At 23.1% G+C, this 18,834-nt stretch overlaps 3 protein-coding genes across 3 annotated transcripts; all 3 read left to right on the top strand.

Moving 5' to 3' along the window:
* Window positions 1-2,390: 2,390 nt before the first annotated feature.
* On the top strand, window positions 2,391-3,806 carry OCT59_014296 (uncharacterized protein; the record flags this gene model as incomplete). Its single annotated transcript, XM_025322059.2, has 6 exons — window positions 2,391-2,471; window positions 2,713-2,802; window positions 2,868-2,969; window positions 3,043-3,204; window positions 3,305-3,594; window positions 3,658-3,806. 5 exons carry the CDS (start codon window positions 2,391-2,393, stop codon window positions 3,368-3,370), a joined length of 501 nt encoding a protein of 166 aa, XP_025167280.1. The 3' UTR covers window positions 3,371-3,594; window positions 3,658-3,806.
* Window positions 3,807-14,705: 10,899 nt separating this feature from the next.
* OCT59_014295 (uncharacterized protein) lies at window positions 14,706-15,970 on the top strand (the record flags this gene model as incomplete). Its single annotated transcript, XM_066149917.1, has 4 exons — window positions 14,706-15,018; window positions 15,098-15,340; window positions 15,419-15,598; window positions 15,669-15,970. The coding sequence occupies 4 exons, from the start codon at window positions 14,706-14,708 to the stop codon at window positions 15,968-15,970; spliced, it is 1,038 nt and encodes a 345-aa protein (XP_066002143.1).
* Window positions 15,971-17,080: 1,110 nt separating this feature from the next.
* OCT59_014294 (uncharacterized protein) lies at window positions 17,081-18,464 on the top strand (the record flags this gene model as incomplete). Its single annotated transcript, XM_025322060.2, has 5 exons — window positions 17,081-17,378; window positions 17,455-17,581; window positions 17,651-17,993; window positions 18,089-18,270; window positions 18,353-18,464. Exons 1-5 carry the CDS (start codon window positions 17,171-17,173, stop codon window positions 18,462-18,464), a joined length of 972 nt encoding a protein of 323 aa, XP_025167281.1. The 5' UTR covers window positions 17,081-17,170.
* Window positions 18,465-18,834: the final 370 nt, after the last annotated feature.

The raw sequence follows: 18,834 nt of genomic DNA, 5'->3' as shown, positions 1-18,834 counted from the left end.
TATAAAACTTTTTTTAAATATATTAATAGATTTATTTTTATTTTTTAGGCATTATTATTTAATAATTATTGTAATTGTTATATATTATATATATTTATATAATAAACAGCTTATTTTTAAGGGTTATTCTTTATTTTTGACAGTATTTTATAATGGTTTTATTACATAAAAAAGCGTTCAAAATATTTTTTTGATTTTTTTCGCTTGTTACACTAAATTTGATTGGTTTGATATTGTCACACTTATTTTCATGTAATATTTGGTTAGTGAATCAGATTAACCCATATGAAAGATATTTGGAATTCTCATATAATACTTAATTTTAAAGTTTTGCATTTTATTTTTTTTTATAGCCTAAGGAGTGCCTAAGGTAAGGTATACATATAAAACTCTTTAAAAATCCTATTATAAAAGGAAATTTTATATTATATTATTATTATTATTATTATTATTATTTTAATTAATAATAGAAATTGAGAAAATTCCAAAGTAAAATTTTATATGAAAGTGAAATTTCCACTGGTAACATTAGGTAAAGTTCTATTTTAACTAATAAAATATTATTGTAATTTTATATACTATATATTATAAATTATAGTACTTTTTACATATAGTATTCCTTCTTTTTTTACATGAAAAAGCATCAATTTTACTATTTAAAAAATTGAATTTTATTCAAATACAAGCTTTTGAAATATATATTATTATAATAAAATTTTAAATTATAAATGTGATAATACAATCAAAATTTGTATTATATTTAGAATACTATAATTTACAATATATAATAATTTTTTTTTTTTAATCACAGCACATTTGCAGTTTTATTAAAGTAGAAAAATAATAAGAATATGTATACAAAATATGATTCTAAAAGTTAGGATATAATTGGCTTAAAGTATGGTACAATTAATTTTTATTAGCCATAAAATTATAAAAAATTTTGTTTCACATACACAAAAAAATAATAAAAATAAGATGAGTTACACATATCACGTAATATTCAGTTTAATATAAACTTACTCCTCTTCCTCTCCTGTCAGATTTAATAACCAATCAAATTATAATATTTATAAATCATATAATTTTATTAAGTGTAACATAAAATTTTAGTTATTTCCTTCCTTTAATAATTACATAATATGCAAGTTCTTCCTAATTTTACAATATTTTAATTTTAAATATCAAAGACTTAAAAATTTTAACATTTTTAATTTTACCATTTTAAATCAATAAAGTACTTTATACAGTGACACCTCTATAAGTGCACCCTCTATAAATGCACGCACTATATAAATTCTCTTTAAGTGCACGGTAGGCCTGGTCCTAACTTATAAGAGCTCTTAATATTTTACTCTCTATAAATGCACACCTTCTCTAAGTGCACATTCTACTATTTTTTTACTATGGTCTAGAGTAGTAGCTTTAAAGATGTCACTGTAGTTATATTATTTATTAAAATTTTATAAATAGATACAAAAAAATTAAACTAATTTTATCCAAAATAAAGTTCAATTAATTTAATAAAAACTAGCATTTAAATATCTTATACCTTCTGAACAATTCTACTTATATGATAAAAGCCATTATGTATAGCGTAATTCTAAACTAATATACAGAAATTATTTTGTAAAATAAATAATATATATGCGCACAGTAAATTTTATTGCAAAAAATAATAATAGTTCCATAAATATTTACTCTTGTATCATGAAAATTAATATTCATATAGTTCCAAATTCTTGATAAAAGCAAGTTTTATTCACTCCAAGTACTTAAATTACGCCAATTATGCCAATTATACTATAAAGTACCTGTATTGAAATGTTTAAAAAATGTCTGCCATTATTAAAAAAAAATTTATCATATAAATTTCTCATATAATCCAACAGCATCCAGAAAAATTCTTCAATCCCGGGATCTGTTTTATTTATCACATCGTCACACCCCATCTGAGTTAATCTGTTTATGTACAGATTTTTGAAATTCTATTTGTCACGTTTTATTCATCACATCCTAAATTCTTTGATCACGTGTCAGTGCATAACGCCGGCCGAGTTCGAAGAATTTTCTGGGTGCCGTTGGGGTAGTTTGAATTTCTCTGTCCGCCACGTGATCGTCACCCGATGATTGTTTTTTTTTCGTACAAAAAACGCGTCTATTGAAAATTTTTATGAAAAATATTCTTTCTACATATAATACAGTACATTTAAGTTGGTAGTTGAAAATATTTAGTTTCTTAACTTGATATATAAAAGAATAAAAAAATGTCTTCCGCAAGCCACAGATATTAGCTTATTTCAAAGAATATACGGATTGGTCGCTTATTTCGTTTTTAAAGTTTAGAAAATACGCCAATAACTTCACAGATAAAGCTACTGAACATTTTAATGCAGAACAGCACTCGAAAGAATTATTTTTTATATGATTCAAATCACGTTAAAGCTAAGGAGGGTCTCATTAGTTTTGAAGTAAGTTTAATAACAAGAGAAATGTGCCAAACACATAGTCTAAATTAGAATTTGGAGTAAGCAGGCTTAGTCCGCTTTGCTTGTGATAGTGGGGTCCGCCTCCCTCCAAATATATATCTGTGTATATATTGCTCCATGTTGCTACCTGGGGGTCCGCCTCAATGGTAGTTAGGCTCCGGCCATTTCATGGCGTCTAATTTACTGTCTTTGAGTAACATTAGTAATTTATTTAATTTTACAGTATTTACTAATATTATTTTTATTTGGGGACGAGAAATCATCCAAGCCAGTAGAGAAATTTTGGATAACAACCAAAATGGAACCTACCAAGGTTATTGAACTATCATCTTTTTAGCTTATACCATCATAAAGAATTAACTTTATTACTTTATATAGTTGGATTATTCTATGTACGCGTTGAATCAAACCATTCATGAAAAAAAAGAGTTGTTCAGTTACCAAAATAATAATTCTGATGAGAATCCGAAGTCACTGGATGTATGTATGCTCTTATGATAGAAATGTAAAGTGATCTACCAAAAGAACTAATTTTTGCATTTTAATGTTTTAGTATGATCATGATGAAAGTGATGAGATAGATAATTTCTTTAAAAGTTCCTCCGAAAAAAAATCGTCCAGTCTGTTTTTGCAAAAAACGGACAACTCATCCAAGAAACGGCGGAAACCAAGCAATGAACGGGGTTCCAACGGAGCGGATGGCGAGAAAGACAAGGTACGGTTCATATTGAAACAAGTTGTTCAGATGTCACAATATTCTCACTATTCATAGCAATCAAAAAAGACTAATTCTATTGATTTGATTTTTTTCTTAGGCTTACAACTCACTTCCCTTCATAATACAAGCGATATCGAAAGTCAGAATCCTTCACCATTGTTGATATCATCACAGCTTGAAGATTTTCGGGAATCCCACAAAATTCTTTTCGAATATTGTGAACGACTGCAAGTTGAATCACTTTTACATTCATGAGTTATTGATCTTGACGATCGGGAAGCAAAGTCGTTATTTACAACCGAAGAATGGAATGAAATCAAGCGTGCAGTCAAAAAATTTCCAGAGGTTAATCATAATTTTGCAGATTCTATGATGCGATTTTCGAATGTAAGTTGAGGATAACTAGCTTTTTATAATTCGTCCAAAACCTGATGTTATTACCAATTTCAGGTTAAAACAACAAATGATCTGAGGCGAGTCTTAAAAACAACATCCTTTCTAAATGAGAACATTGTAATATTTTTCTAAGTAAATCAATATATTAGTTATTATTACATTAATAAAAAGGAAACAAATAAATACTTCTTAGTTCTTACCAAATATTTATTGAACTTCTAAAACTCTTGAAACTTTTTATTACTACTATTTATTTTATATATTCATGTATAATATTATAATATTAATCCTGTACTACAGTTTTTACTGATGCAACTAAATAGTTTATTTTAGTGTATTACAGTTTATTAATAAATTAGCTTTAGCAATAAAAATATTTGTATAGTTTGCATTGCTTTCAGCATGATTTTTGCTTAAAAGTTCTGGCATATATTTTTATTATAAATCACTATTAATAATTTTTGCTAAGAAATATATTTGTATTGCTTGTAAAATATATTACTTTGATTTGCACAGGTCAAAAAGTGAAAAATCAGGTATCAATTAGTCACCAATTGGTTACCAATCAGGCAGTTTGCTAACCTTTGATCCAGTAATCAGAAAAGAATGAAATATAACTCATTGGAATCGTCTCAACAAGACAAATTTATGATAGTAAAATTGCATTTCTAGGATTAATAGTTAATAAAAAATTAAATAAAATATAAATGATATATTTTTATTTTTATATTTTATTTAATTTCTCATCAAGTATTAATTCTGAAAATGCAATTTTACTATGTCTTATTAAGCTGATTCCAATAAGTTATATTTTATTCTTTTCTGATTACTGGGTTAAAAGTTAGCAAACTGCCTGATTGGTGATGGTTTTTAACAAAAATGCCAATTGGTGACTAATTGATGTCTGATTTTTCACTTTTTGACCTATATTGTTTTGAAAAAAAATTTTGAAAATGCTTTCTTTACAAAGTAAAATATGATAATTTATTTCTATATTAATTATAATAGAAACAAATTAGCTTTAGAAATTTTAAGAAATAATTATATAATGTAGAAATAAAATTATATTAATTTTAACTTAGTAGTTAATTAACATTTAACAGTATATATATTATATATAAAAATTACAAATTAAATAATAAAAATACAAATATGTATAGGAAAATCAATATATTATAAAAAAAATTTATTTTTCACTTCACTTTTTTTTTGTGATATTGCTATAATTGGTGAAAAAGAAAATAAAACAAATATTTCTCTTCTAATTTTACAGTACAACAATCTTACCTTCTTATTATTGAGATTGTCTAATATTATTTTAATAGAATTTGATTTTTTCAGATATCCTAATATTATATAATAAGCAATTTTTATATTATATATATTTCAACTAACCAACAAAATTGATGTCTTATGCTAATATAAGATGTATCCTGAAGATTACTAAAACAACTCAAATTTTGTATGATGATTCAGTCAATATCACACTGAAGTGTCATGATTTCTGCCACATCAGATCATCCTTCACAAAATAAAAATTAGTAATATAATAAATCAAATGAAATTAATAAAAAACACATAATTAACAAAAATACAACTTCAAATTAAACTATAATATTTATTTAATAATAAATATAGATCTTCTATTAAATAAAAATATAAAAATTATAGAATTTGAACTATAATGTAATAAATGACATTATATGTCTAGTTTATACTTATATGACAGAAATGATTTGTATTACTATCTATATTTCTAGTGCCTTCTAAATTTATTACTTTAATTTTCTAATTTCTACATTACCTATGACTTTTATTTTAATTAAGTTATGCTTAGTATCTAGCAGTTATAATACCTAAAAAAGATGAATTATATATTAAAATATTCATCTTGTTAAGATGAATTTAACAAACCAAATATTATTAAATTCCAATCACTGGATTCAGAAATAGCAAAATTTGAAGCTAAAATTTACATGAAATTAATCATAAAGTTTATATAAATTCAGATCTGAGTTTTTTTAATAATCTTTAGGATTCTGTATTAATTTACCAATGATGATAAGAACATAAATTCAAATTGAATATTCTGAACATTTATTCATCTAATTAGTTAATTATCAATCTATAAGTTAAAGAATTAATAAAATAAATAAAAACTAATTATTTACTACATACTGTAAAATCCTATATAACCAAATTATTAGTGTTAATATTATTCAATTATTTCTTTGCTAGAGCCAATATATTGCATAATTTTAGTTCAAGTTTTAATGTATCCTATACATGCTATCCAAATTATTTGGAATGCTATAATTATAATTTGGAATGCTGTAATTCATTTAGTTTATATGTAATTTACTATATAAAGTGCAAAATAATTTGGGATGTTATAATTGAATTTGGGATTTTACTTATAATTATGGCAGCCCAAAATAATTTAAGCAATGTGTATAATGTATCTATCTATTCTTTAATACAAATACATTTTGAAAGGCCATCTAATATTTTACTATATTTAATGAAAATCCAAGTATATTAAGTCAAAACTAATAATTTTTTAAAGATGAATATAAAAGATTAGTTAGAATTTTATATACTTCTAAGATAGGTTATCCCAGTATCACAGGTCAAAAAGTAAAAATCAGGCATCAATCAGTCACCAATCAGTCACCAATCAGCTAACCAATTGGTAACTGATTGATGCCTGATTTTTCACTTTTTGACCTGTTTATAGCAAATATATTTATATTACCTTGCTGATTATTTACTAATCACTTAATTTCAGATTTTAAAAACTTGTTAAAAAACTACAAATATTTTTAAAATAATGTGGCAAAAAAATAATGGAAATCTAAATTAAAATATTAAATTATTATATAAATTTAATTATATAATTATTAGTAAAATCTTTTAATATTATTATTACATTATATATTCATATATAATAATTCAATTACTTTTTTCAATTATTAGTCAAAAATTGATTTGTGAAGATGAATATGCATCTGTAAAACTTGAAATTTTGTACAAATATTCTTTATATTATATATAATATATGGCAAAAATAATGTAATGATCTGATCCATAGTAATGCAAATTTTTTACTAGTAAGATATTTAGTATATAATTTCATAAATTGAATAAATAAAAATCAAATAAATTAGTATCACAAAATTAAGTAAATGTCACAAAAATTAATAAACTAATGCCATAAAAATTAATAAATTAATAAATTAATGCCATAAAATTAAATAATTGATACTATGAAAAGTAAATAAATTACAAATTCAATAAATAAGACTAAAATATATGTTACAAATTACTAAAATTTATTAAAAAATTAAATTTTTGTTTAAATTAAATTTATCTTATAATTTTAATTTTTAAATGTAAATTTAAATTTAAAAAATGTTAACTGATAATATATAAACCTGTATATTTGATTCTAATAAATGTAATGAAAAAGTTTATAAAGTTAAAAATAAAATATTAATTTCAAAATAAAACTAATATTAAGATAATTTCATATGGAATATTTTTCATTATAATAAGTTCATTATTAATAAAAATTATAGATTAAAAAAAATATTACAAGTCTATTTTTATCTAAAGTATAAAAAATATAAAATTCAATCAAAAATACAAATAAGAAGCTAAAAAACATAATTTTGAAAAAGTTTTAAAAAAATTAATTTCAATTTTACAATTAGGTGAAAATATCAAAATCTATAATTTATATAGAATAAAAAATAGTAATTCAGATTATATTATATTAAAAGAATATAATATACCAGTTTTTTTTAAAAAAAATAATAATAATATAATTATTAAAAATAGGAAATTATATTTATTCATTAAGAAATGATATTTTATAATCAAATAGAATTAAAACAATTAGAATAAGATATAAAGTTAGTTTAAGTAAAAAAATTAAAATAATATCAGATATTTTTTATATAAATTAGCGTCAATTAAATCAAAAGCCAATATATAACTTTACAAATTTTAAAATGATATTAGAAAAAGCAAATAAATATTTAATTGGATTTATTGATGAATTATATGAAGAAACTAATTCTACTAATAAATCAAAAAAAAACAAATACAGTGACACCTCTATAAGTGCACCCTCTATAAGTGCACATACTAAAGCTGCCGCCCGAAATTATTTCCTAATTCCGAAATAATTTCGGCCAGAATTTTGTTTCCGAAACTAATTCCGAAATCCCGAAATTCTTCCGAAATCCCGAAATCTTTCCGAAACTCCCGAAATTGTCCGAAACTTCTGATTGGCCTATTATAAAATCACATGACTTTATAAATTTGCTAAAATTTTATCTGTATTCTAATTCCATAATTCTGGCTCCGTAGCGATCTTCCTGACACGTGTAGCTTCGTTTTAAGCCTATGTTCACTTTGTGTAACATCAGTGCATAAAGACGCATAATTTCCTTATATGGTATATACGTTACACAAAGCGAACATAGGCTTAAATCGAAGCTACACGTGCCAGGAAGATCGCTACGGAGCCAGAATTATGGTATTAGAATACAGTTATAATTTTGGTAAAAATTTTAATTTTTGTCACGTGATATTATAACAGCCAATCAGAATTTCGGAATAGTTTCAGCATTTCGGAATTAAGTATTTTTCCTAAATTAATTTTACCATTTCGGTTTCGGCAAATGGTAAAATTCCCTAATTTCGGGCGGCAGCTTTAGCACATACTATATAAATTCTCTTTAAGTGCACGGTGGGCCTGGTCCCAACTTATAAAAGCTCTTAATATTTTACTCTCTATAAATGCACACCCTCTCTAAGTGCACATTCTACTATTTTTTTACTATGGTCCCAAGGAGGGTGCACTTAGAGAGGTGTCACTGTAGTCAGTGTTGTACATGGGACATGTCCCGCCAAAATTTTAATGTCCCGGACATTGTCCCGTCCATGTCCCGTCCACGTCCCGTCCAAAAATTGTCCAAATTTATAATTTGTCTTATCAAGACAGCACCAAATGGGCTATAATTTATAATCTACCCCAGTATCGCCAGAAATTTTTTTCACCCCCACGTGACTTTGGCCGGCATTATGAGATTTGGCTGGAATTAAGAAATTAACCATGTGTCGAATAACATGTGACGAATAGGATTTTAGACACCGAAAAAAATCTAAGTCCCCAGAATACTTATAAAAAATGAGAAAGTGGAGGGATGTGACACGGGTGACAAATTATTTAGGGTCACGTGGGGTGAAAAAATTTTCTGGCGATACTGGGAAAGATATAATTTATAATTAAGATCACGTGATTTTAATGTCCCAATGTCCTGGACATTGCTAAAATCTTTGGACGTGTCCTGGACTGTTCCGTCCCGTCCCGTCCATGGACATGTCCCGTCTCTATGACAACACTGACTGTAGTAGTAACAAGAAAAAAATTAGGTTTTTTGTATTATTTTTTAGCTAGTATTAATAATATATATATTAATGAAATTAAAGTTAATTGACGATCCGCGAGTCAACTAGAGAAATTACATATAAAATTTGACGCAAATCATATACTAATTTGTCATAATATGCCAACTTTAATGATTTCTGATGTAACAAAAACTATAAGCATAGTTTACTAAAAATAACACAAATAATAAAGTAAATGTCACACTTTTATTTTTCAAAGCTACAAAGTGTAAAACTTTTTTTTGACGAAGTTACCTTGGAAGCACGCGGCATTTACTATGTTATTAGGTAAACTAAGGTTTTAAAAGTACAAATTATGGAAATTTTTTTATATTTCACTAAACTTTCATGCATATTGCTTTATTTTTGATATATTTTATTAGTAAACTATGCTGTAATAACTTCTAACTCGACAAATTCAAGACTTTTTCACACTCATTATACAAGTGATATGGTATGATAAAACTAGTTTTTGTCTTTCGAATCTCAGATCTCTTAGAAATTGGACTTTTTTCCAATGTTACATTATGGTTTTTTTTGCATGAGATTGGTGGGAAAACTGTGGAAAACTATTTCATTAAAGCAAAATGGCGTTATTTAAATATTTGGCTAGAGAAATTCATGAACAACCCCACATTCGGAAATGCGGCTTTTAATTAATAAATTTCCGTCAAATTTTATTATCGTTTTCGCTACTTGACTCGCGGATCACCAATTAATATTAGATCATATTTACAAACTTCTGATGAATCATCTACTTCTATTAATATATTTGCAAATATAGAATTATCAGTATCAAGAAAAATTGTAAATAGGTAAAAAAAATTATTTCAGATAATATCAAGAAACTGTTGATAATTACTACTTACAAAATATTGAAAAATGTTTTTTTTAATATTAATAATTATCACAAATCTTAGTACTTTTAAAATGTCTGCTAATTTATTTAATTATTTTCAGTTCATAATTCTATAAAATTGATTCTGAATTAATTATTAAAAACATTAATGAAGTATTTATGAATAAATTAAATAAAAGTTAGTATTATAAATAAAATAAATTATAAAAATAATTTTTAATAGAAGATTTCTATAAAAATAGAATGAAGTTACTTACTATCTATAATTATAATGATTGTATATTTATGTTCAAGACCATTAGGAATTAAGATTAATAATTAATAGTAAATTAATTAATTTTATTTTATTACACTCTTTACATAGTATAAAAGGTTATATTAAATATATAAATCTTTTATTTAAAGTATTTGAAAGGCTTAAAAATAATGGAGAAGAAAATTATTTAAGTAATTATATTATTTCAATAATTTGTAACTGACCAGAATAAATAAATATTAGAAGAGCTATAGTATTAAGAAATAATAAAAAATCAGAAACTGGAATTCCTTTAGAAATATTAAGTTTAATTTCTATCTCATATATTTCTTAATAGCTAAGAAATATTATTTCAAATATATCATTTTTTTTTTGAAAATTTATATCATAATTTATTAGGAAAAAAAAATTTTTATCACAAAAACCAAAATAAACAACAATTAATTTTATATTAAATATAATATTTTAAAATTTAAAAAAAAAGTTCAAAATGTTATTAAAAAGTACTTTAAAAATTCTAAAAATGCAAAATATAGAATAATAATAGATTTATTAGATAATTCTGTATCATTTACTTTAGATATTTATACAAAGTAGATTTTTTGAAGGTTATTTAGAAAGTATTATAAGAATTTGAGTATTATTTTAAAAGTTAAGAAAACATAATTATAATAAAGCATAACTTATATTTAAGTGATGTATTTTACTGAATTTCAATTCTATAATTAATATTTTAAAAAATAATTTACCAATTTTTAATGATTATTTTATTGAAAACTTTTATAATTTCATTAAAAACATCAGACAATTGAATCAAATTTTATCCAACAAATTATTCAAAAAACAAAAGTTATTAATGTTGAAAGAACAAATAAATTTTCTTTTAAAAAAACTTTTGTTAATTTAAAAAATCCAATTATTTTGTTCTCATATTAAATTAGATTATTTAGAAAAAAAAATATCATTATTTTTATTATCTCTTTTTAATAATATTTATAATAATATAGAAAATAACAAACTAATATAGTGCATATAACTTAGTTTTAACAATTAAATTTGATGAAATTTAAATCATTACTATTCATTTAAAAAAAAAGATAAACATAAAGTATAAACATACAACAATAAATCAGATTAAGTTTAACTGTTAATAAAACTATGTTTTTAAATTTTCTGTAAAGTATTTTTTAATAAAGTAGTAGCAATTCAAAGTTGAAATATTTTACTATTAAATTAAATATTTGGCCATTTTATTCTGACCAGAATTACATGTAAATCTGGTCAAAATTACTTTTATTTAATTATTAACTATGTAAATCTAACTAAAATTGTGTATAATTCTAACTAGAATTAAGAATTATAACTTAAATTAAATAAATCTGACCAATAAAATTATAGGATTAAGTATTACATAATATAAAAAAATTGGCCATTTAAAAATTTTTTTATTGGAACTAGGTTGTATATACTGTAATAACAAATATTCAACTTTTAGTTTTCTAACTTTTAAAATTAGTATTGATATAAAAGTTTACTTAGAATACAAAAATTAAACCTTCTGAAAATAGGTTTTGTAATGTAAATAAATGTTTATCTAATAATGTAGATCTATTATCTAATAATAATATTGTTTTAATAATATATGGATATGCTTATCATAAACAATGTTTGGATTTGTTAAAGAATAATCATGAACATTGTTTTAATTATTTATTATTAAATATTAAATAGTTTTAAAAAAAAATTATTAATACCATTAAAAGATAATAAAAAATCTTTAGTTGAAGATAAAAATAATAATAGTTTAAGTAAAAATACTAATAATGAAAATATTGAAAATATTTTAAAAAAAATAGAAAATAGTATAAATAATAAATTTGAAATACTATATAAATTTTATTAGTTTTATTAGTTTTTAAAAAAATCTGCAAAGTATAAATAATTAATTTTATATAAAGAAATAATTTATTTATCGCACGTGCGATGCAAATTTTTATGTTTATCATTGCCATTTTAAGGGGGGTGGCGATGTATAAGCAGGTTGATCAACATAAATAATTTACAAAAAAGGAAAGTGGCGATGCATCGCACGTGCGATGAATAAATTTACTCTTATATAAATAACTTATATAAATATTTATCTGATTTAATAAAAATCTAGAATAATAATAAAAATTAAAAAGTTATTACTAATAATAATTATATGGTAAAATTTACAAAGATTATAAAAATGAATATAAAAATATTTTTAATTGAAGATATAAGTAATATATAATTTTAGCTAAAATTAGAATTTTTATAATTGAATGAATTATAGCATCTTAAATTATAATTATGGCATTCTGAAATAATTTAGATAGCATATATATAATGAAGATTTTTTTGCAGTAATAATACAAATTAATTATACATTTTTCTTATTTGAATAATATAAATAATTATATCTAAATTCTTTATAAATTTTATATGATATATTGCAACTTTGTGAATTACAGATTTACATAATATATTACAACTTCATAAATTATTCTTATCTTTAAAATAATTGTGACATATATATTCATTATTAGAATAAATTACTAGTTATATAAAAATATAAAAATAGTAATTATAAAACTTATAAAATAATATAAAATTTTAAGTTTATATAAGGTGTTTGAAGTATGGTCAAATGTAAAATATAATGACATCGAATGATAAATATACCCTTTTACTTTTTTTATATAATATATGTATTTTTAACTGATTTGCAAGTTTATTTAAAGCATTAAATGGGTTTTAAATACCATTTTTGACTTATATATAAAAAATTGTCTTTGATGACTATTTCCTAAATTTTTTTTAAGAATAATTAGCAAAATTAATTATTCATAAATAAAGTCAAAACTGACATTCAAAAGCACCTTTGATACTTTAGATAAACTTGTAAAATAGGTAAAAATCCATTTATCTACTAATTTTGAAGTTTATATTTTTAGTTAAAATAACAATAATTATATAATCCAGATTCAAACTAAAGTTATTCCTGTAATAAACTAAACTCAAAATTCTATGATTAGTTTCTCCAAGATTTTACTATAATTTTATTATAGTTTCGGCAAGGTTTTGGCAATTTCAGCATTTATAATAAGTTTCGTCAGGTTTCACTTTTCTCCAGAGTTTCGCCAACTTTTTAATAAAACTTTCATATAGTTTCAGCAAAGTTTTGGCATTTCGGCATTTTGCCAACTTGCCAAAACCCCCTAATTTCTCCAGCAACCTTAATTCAAACACCTTGTGTTCAAATAGAAATTGCAATATAATATTGTAATATATAATATATATTTTTATAAAATTTTATTAAAATTGGCTATTTATTGCTAATGTTATAATTCAGATGATTAACGGATGGCCAATTTATTCAAATATTTCCTATCTATTTTTGGAAAGAGATAACTACATTTCCTAAATTATATATTGGCTATTAGGGTTTATATTTAACATTATAGGATAACTTAAAAAAATGAATTATTCTATTGACTAAATATTAAAAATGAAATATAATTCAAACAGATTGAATTTTATTATCTATATGGATGAATATTTCTGATTTTTGATGAGTTTTCATTTTCTAATTTATTTTTTTTTTATTTCTGAAGGAGATATTTAAGTTTATTAAATTATATATTAAGATATACTTACAAAATATCTCAAAAAAAAATTATTCCTTTATTAATTGATTGCATATAATTATTAAAATGTGATGATTTATTAATCATTCAGTTCATAACTCTATTTATTGCTTTAGATATTAAAAGTCAAAATTAATCACAATTTATATTAAAAAAGTCATATTTGTTAATAAAACAATTTTTTTTAATAATTGCAAATAATAAGGTATTGTTAATTAATATATATATATAAATAGATTTATATCTTTTTTTTTTAAAAAAAAAAAATTAAAAAAAGAAAAGAAAAATGTATTTTACTAAAGTTTTACAAAATTCTGTATTAAAAAATGCAAAATTTAATCTATTTCAACCTTTGTCTTTAAAAACAAATTACTTAACTTCCAATTTGTCTAATTGGAAAAATAAAAATCAACCTTTACTTTTAAATTACTCAACTTTTAATTTGTTTAATTGGAAAAATAAAAATCAACCTTTATTTTTAAAAACAAATTATTCAACTTTCAATTTGTCCAATTTGATAAATAAAAATACAAAAGTTCAAACTTTTTTTTTTTAAAAAAATTATTCATTTTTAACATCATCTCCAATTTCTAATAACTGGTCTACTCAAAAATATAAAAATGTTAAAATTAATACATTTCAAACTTTACTTTTAAGAGAATATTATACATTTCCTTTTTATATGTGGAGGAAGATGGTTATTGATCCCATTCTTTTAATTATTAATTTTACTGTTATTGGTGCCTTTATTACTACTACTTTTACATATTTAACTAGATCTATTTGTCTCTATTTAGTAATTGATAAATTTCTTTATCCCTATATAAATCGGACCAATAAGCGTAAAATTAATGAAAGAATGGAAATTGGGACTAGACCTGAAATGGATATACCAGATAGTAAATTTATTTCTCGACCTGAAATTGCAAAATATTTCGAGAAAATTTTTCAACCAGGTGAAGATCAATCAAATTACCATATTATTTATGGAAATAAAGGAAATGGAAAGACAACATTAGCTAAAAAAATGGCAAATGAAGTTGGACAAGGAGTTATATATGTTGATACTCCTTATAATATTGAAAATTTTGAAAAATCATTTGGAAGTATACATGATTTCACATTTAAAGAAGATAGTTCATTTTTATTTCAATTGATACAGAAATTTTTTGGTAAAAAAGTTTTTGATTTAAACTTATCATTAACTTATTATTAATAATTGTTGCTAATAATCATTAATACTTTTTGCAGATAAAGCAGGAGTTAATAAAATTGATAAATTGAAGAGAGCATTGAATGCCTTTACAAAAGCCGCAAAGATATACAAAGAACAGTATGACAACCCGCCAGTTATTATTTATGATAATATTGATAATATAGATCCAAAAATTCTTGAAATTCTTCAAGATGATGCAGAGTATAATGCTAATAACGGAACATATATTGCAGTATTTATTTGTGGTGGTGAAAAATTTACTCAAATATTGCAATCATGTAAGTAATGAAATTTAGAAATACTGAATTTATAAGTATAACTAATAATAATATATATATATGTATATATATTTTTAGCACGAAAGTCACATATATTTGAAGTTGAAGACCTTAATAAGGATGAGTCAGTGAATTTTTTGATCCAAAAACTTAAGATTAGTCCTGAAGATGCGGATAAAATTTATGGATTAGTTGGAGGAAATATTAGGGAGTTGAAATTTGTAGCAGAAAGATTAAAAAATGGAGAACTTCTTGAAGGTAAAATTGAATTTGATAATACAGTATATATTTTTTAAAGCACATACATGATTTTACTCTTTTTATACAGATATAAAAGAGAATATCTTACTTGAAGTTGAGAAAAAATTCGATATTGCGAAACTTGATTTAACTCAAGAAGGGAGGAGCATCATTGGCACATTGCTTAAATCAAAAGAGGTTGGCTATTTAGAATTTAAGAAAGTTTTCGGGAAAGTTGAAGGATTTAACGGAATGAACATATTTACATACCATCATAAAGCACGTAGCGTAACATTCCAATCTCGTCCAATAGAATTATACATTAAGAGTAAGTTTAAGTTCCCGCAATACATTGCGGAGAGTGCCAACGAGTACAACTTTACTACGTAAACAGAATTAGAAATGAAGCCGCATGATTTTTATTTGTGAATTTCTGAAGTGATAAATAAAATAAAATCAAAGCAAAAAAAAAAAATCTTTTGGATCATTGTTTTCTAAACATTTTACCGTAACATATACTGTATAAAATCTGGATGATAAAAAAACACTTCTTTGGAAGATCTACAACATATAAAACCATTGATTTTTCCCAATTACGCACGTTTTGTTAGCCGCTTTCCTAAAATATATTATGTTACCAAATCTAAATGACAAATTTTGATTAGCATCGAATTAATCATAAAAACATTTTTTAAAAAATTGTATATAATCGACAATCTCTCGATAAAGTAAAACAGGTTTTAAGTTACATTCCCCACGAATTGCGATCTATTTTTAAAACAATCGTACACAAGTGACTAATTGTTTATTTCCTGTGCTTCTTAAAGTGAAATTGTACGATATCTCATAATTAACTTTAACGAGCATTAAAAATTCTAATCGATAATGAATTTCAGAAAAAGATTTATTGAAGTAAAAAAGAAAAAGAATTTTTAAGTTTAATAAAATAATAAATATTTATAATATAAGAAAGAAAAAAATGTCGTATTATTATTTGTAACATTTGAAAAAGTTAAATGGTCCGGTAACGGTTTGAAATATTTTTGTGATACAATTATAAAAAGCCAATGTGTTTATTTAGGGAGGTAACATTTTTGTACATATAAATTTATAAAGGTAAATCCGTTCAAAATCCGACCCTTATCAGATTAATAATAGTACTTAAAATGTTATGCACAAATTAATTATCCAATTAATGAAAACGTGAATAAGAATTTATAAATGGAAACTATTCCGGAATTTCACTATTTACATCTATTTACATCAATGGGTGCATTAATGAAGATCATTACATTGCCAGTTTTTATTGATTTTTACGTAATATTCTAAAAAACGAAATGGAAAAAAAAACGATATAAATATAATTATAATTAATTGCAAAATATTTTTTTTTTAATAATTTTAATATAATATTTTCTTTCTTTTTTTTTAAGAAAAAAAAACTTTCTTTAATTATTATTACGAACGTATTATTTATATAAGATTTTTTCTTTGTTTTTTTTAGAATTCATTTCTTTGTCCCATTCATAATTCATATTTTTCATATCGTATTAATATTCCCGCAATTAACTACGGTTTCTCTATAAAAAAATGTCACCTAATTCACATTTTAACTTTACCCCATCATTACCGTTATTACCATTATATTATATAATGATTATATTTTGTGCAATAGAAAGCTTGTCCGCTTTCTCATTATTATTATATAAACGTTTTCATGATAATTCTCTTTTATGGAGTGATCGAATTTTTGAACCTATAACTGGTTTCCTTCTTTGGGTTGTTCTACATTCTTCATGTGAGTTGTTTTGAAAGAAAGAATTCTTTATTGTTTTTATAAAGTTTAATAACAAGAAATTTGATTTAATTTTTAGTTAGAATTTGTTATTTAATATTTGTTGCCTTTAATTTAATGCCAAATGCTTTTATATTGAGAAGTATTATAAACTTTTCGGGCTGGGCTTTTGTTCAATTCGCCATCGCAACATATATTGCAGGAATGTAAGTACAAAATTAATTTACTACTCCTCTCTTATGAATTCTTATGCTAAAAAATTTTTCTCTATTTAGATTTAAAGCAATACCAAAACTAACCTTTCATCGACAAACGGCTTGTAAACAGGCAAAATTCATTCCAGCATATCAATCAGTTTTATTTATTTATTGGATATTTATTATAACTGTTGGATCGTTAATTTTTGTTCTTTCATGTTTAAGAGGTTATTTTCAATCAATAAATGAACGGAATAGTTTTGTAATATCTCAAGGAATTTTATTAATTATATTAAGTATTTCAAACATAGTTTTTAACTTATGTTTGTTTAAGTATGGAAGATTGTTGGTTGCTTTAACTCAAGAGAGTGTTAAATTGACGAATGGAAGAAATGAACCTTATAATGCTTATCTTAAAAAGGTAAATTAAATAAGTTTATTTTTAACCTGTTTTAAACTGTTTTAAACTTTTTTTTAACTTTTTTTAACTTTTTTTAACTTTTTTTATACTTGTAGTTAAAGACAATAAACTTTGCTCTGATGGTGATCGTAAGCTGGTCTTCTATTTCTTTTTTATCATGGGCTATTTGCTCTATTAAAGTCAAAGCAAATTTTGATTTACCAACTATATTGAGTTTTATAACAAATAATTGTTATGTAATTATGATAATGGCTGCTATTATTGGTATTATTCGTGGGTGAGTTTTTGAGTAATTAATTCATTGATTTTTTGTGCATACTTTATACTTTTTTATACTAATTTACTCTTTGGTTTTATAGTCAATTATATCCAAAAGATATAAATGATGCTGATATGAGTTTAAGTACCATTTCAAATGTAAGATGGTCTCAAAGTTCCATCGTACAAACTAATTCAACGATTGAAACATAAAAAAAAAATTTACACAGTATATATATATGTAGGTAATATACTAAAAATTAGGAGTATTCTTAATGAAAGGACTTTTTTTTGTAAATAAATTCAATTATCATCCTTTTAAGAAAAAAAAATAAAAAATAAATGAAATAAAATAAAATAAAAATATCTTAACATTAACCTTAGATTCTTGTATACAAGATACAATTCATCTTATCGTTACGGAATTTCGGAAATTTTAGGAATTTCAGTATTAGGTTATTTGATTTGTTATTAATAATTCGTTATCTGATAATACAAGATCTTTTTTATTATGAAAAAAAGATAAAAACTCGGATGTACAATACGCGTTTAATAAGGTTTTAAAATGGTAAATAGTGCAAGT

The sequence above is a fragment of the Rhizophagus irregularis genome, chromosome 22 (assembly GCF_026210795.1).
Source record: "Rhizophagus irregularis chromosome 22, complete sequence".
NCBI classification, from domain to species: domain Eukaryota; kingdom Fungi; phylum Glomeromycota; class Glomeromycetes; order Glomerales; family Glomeraceae; genus Rhizophagus; species Rhizophagus irregularis.
Note: the sequence above shows the minus strand (reverse complement) of the source record. Positions and strands in the feature narration are given on the sequence as shown.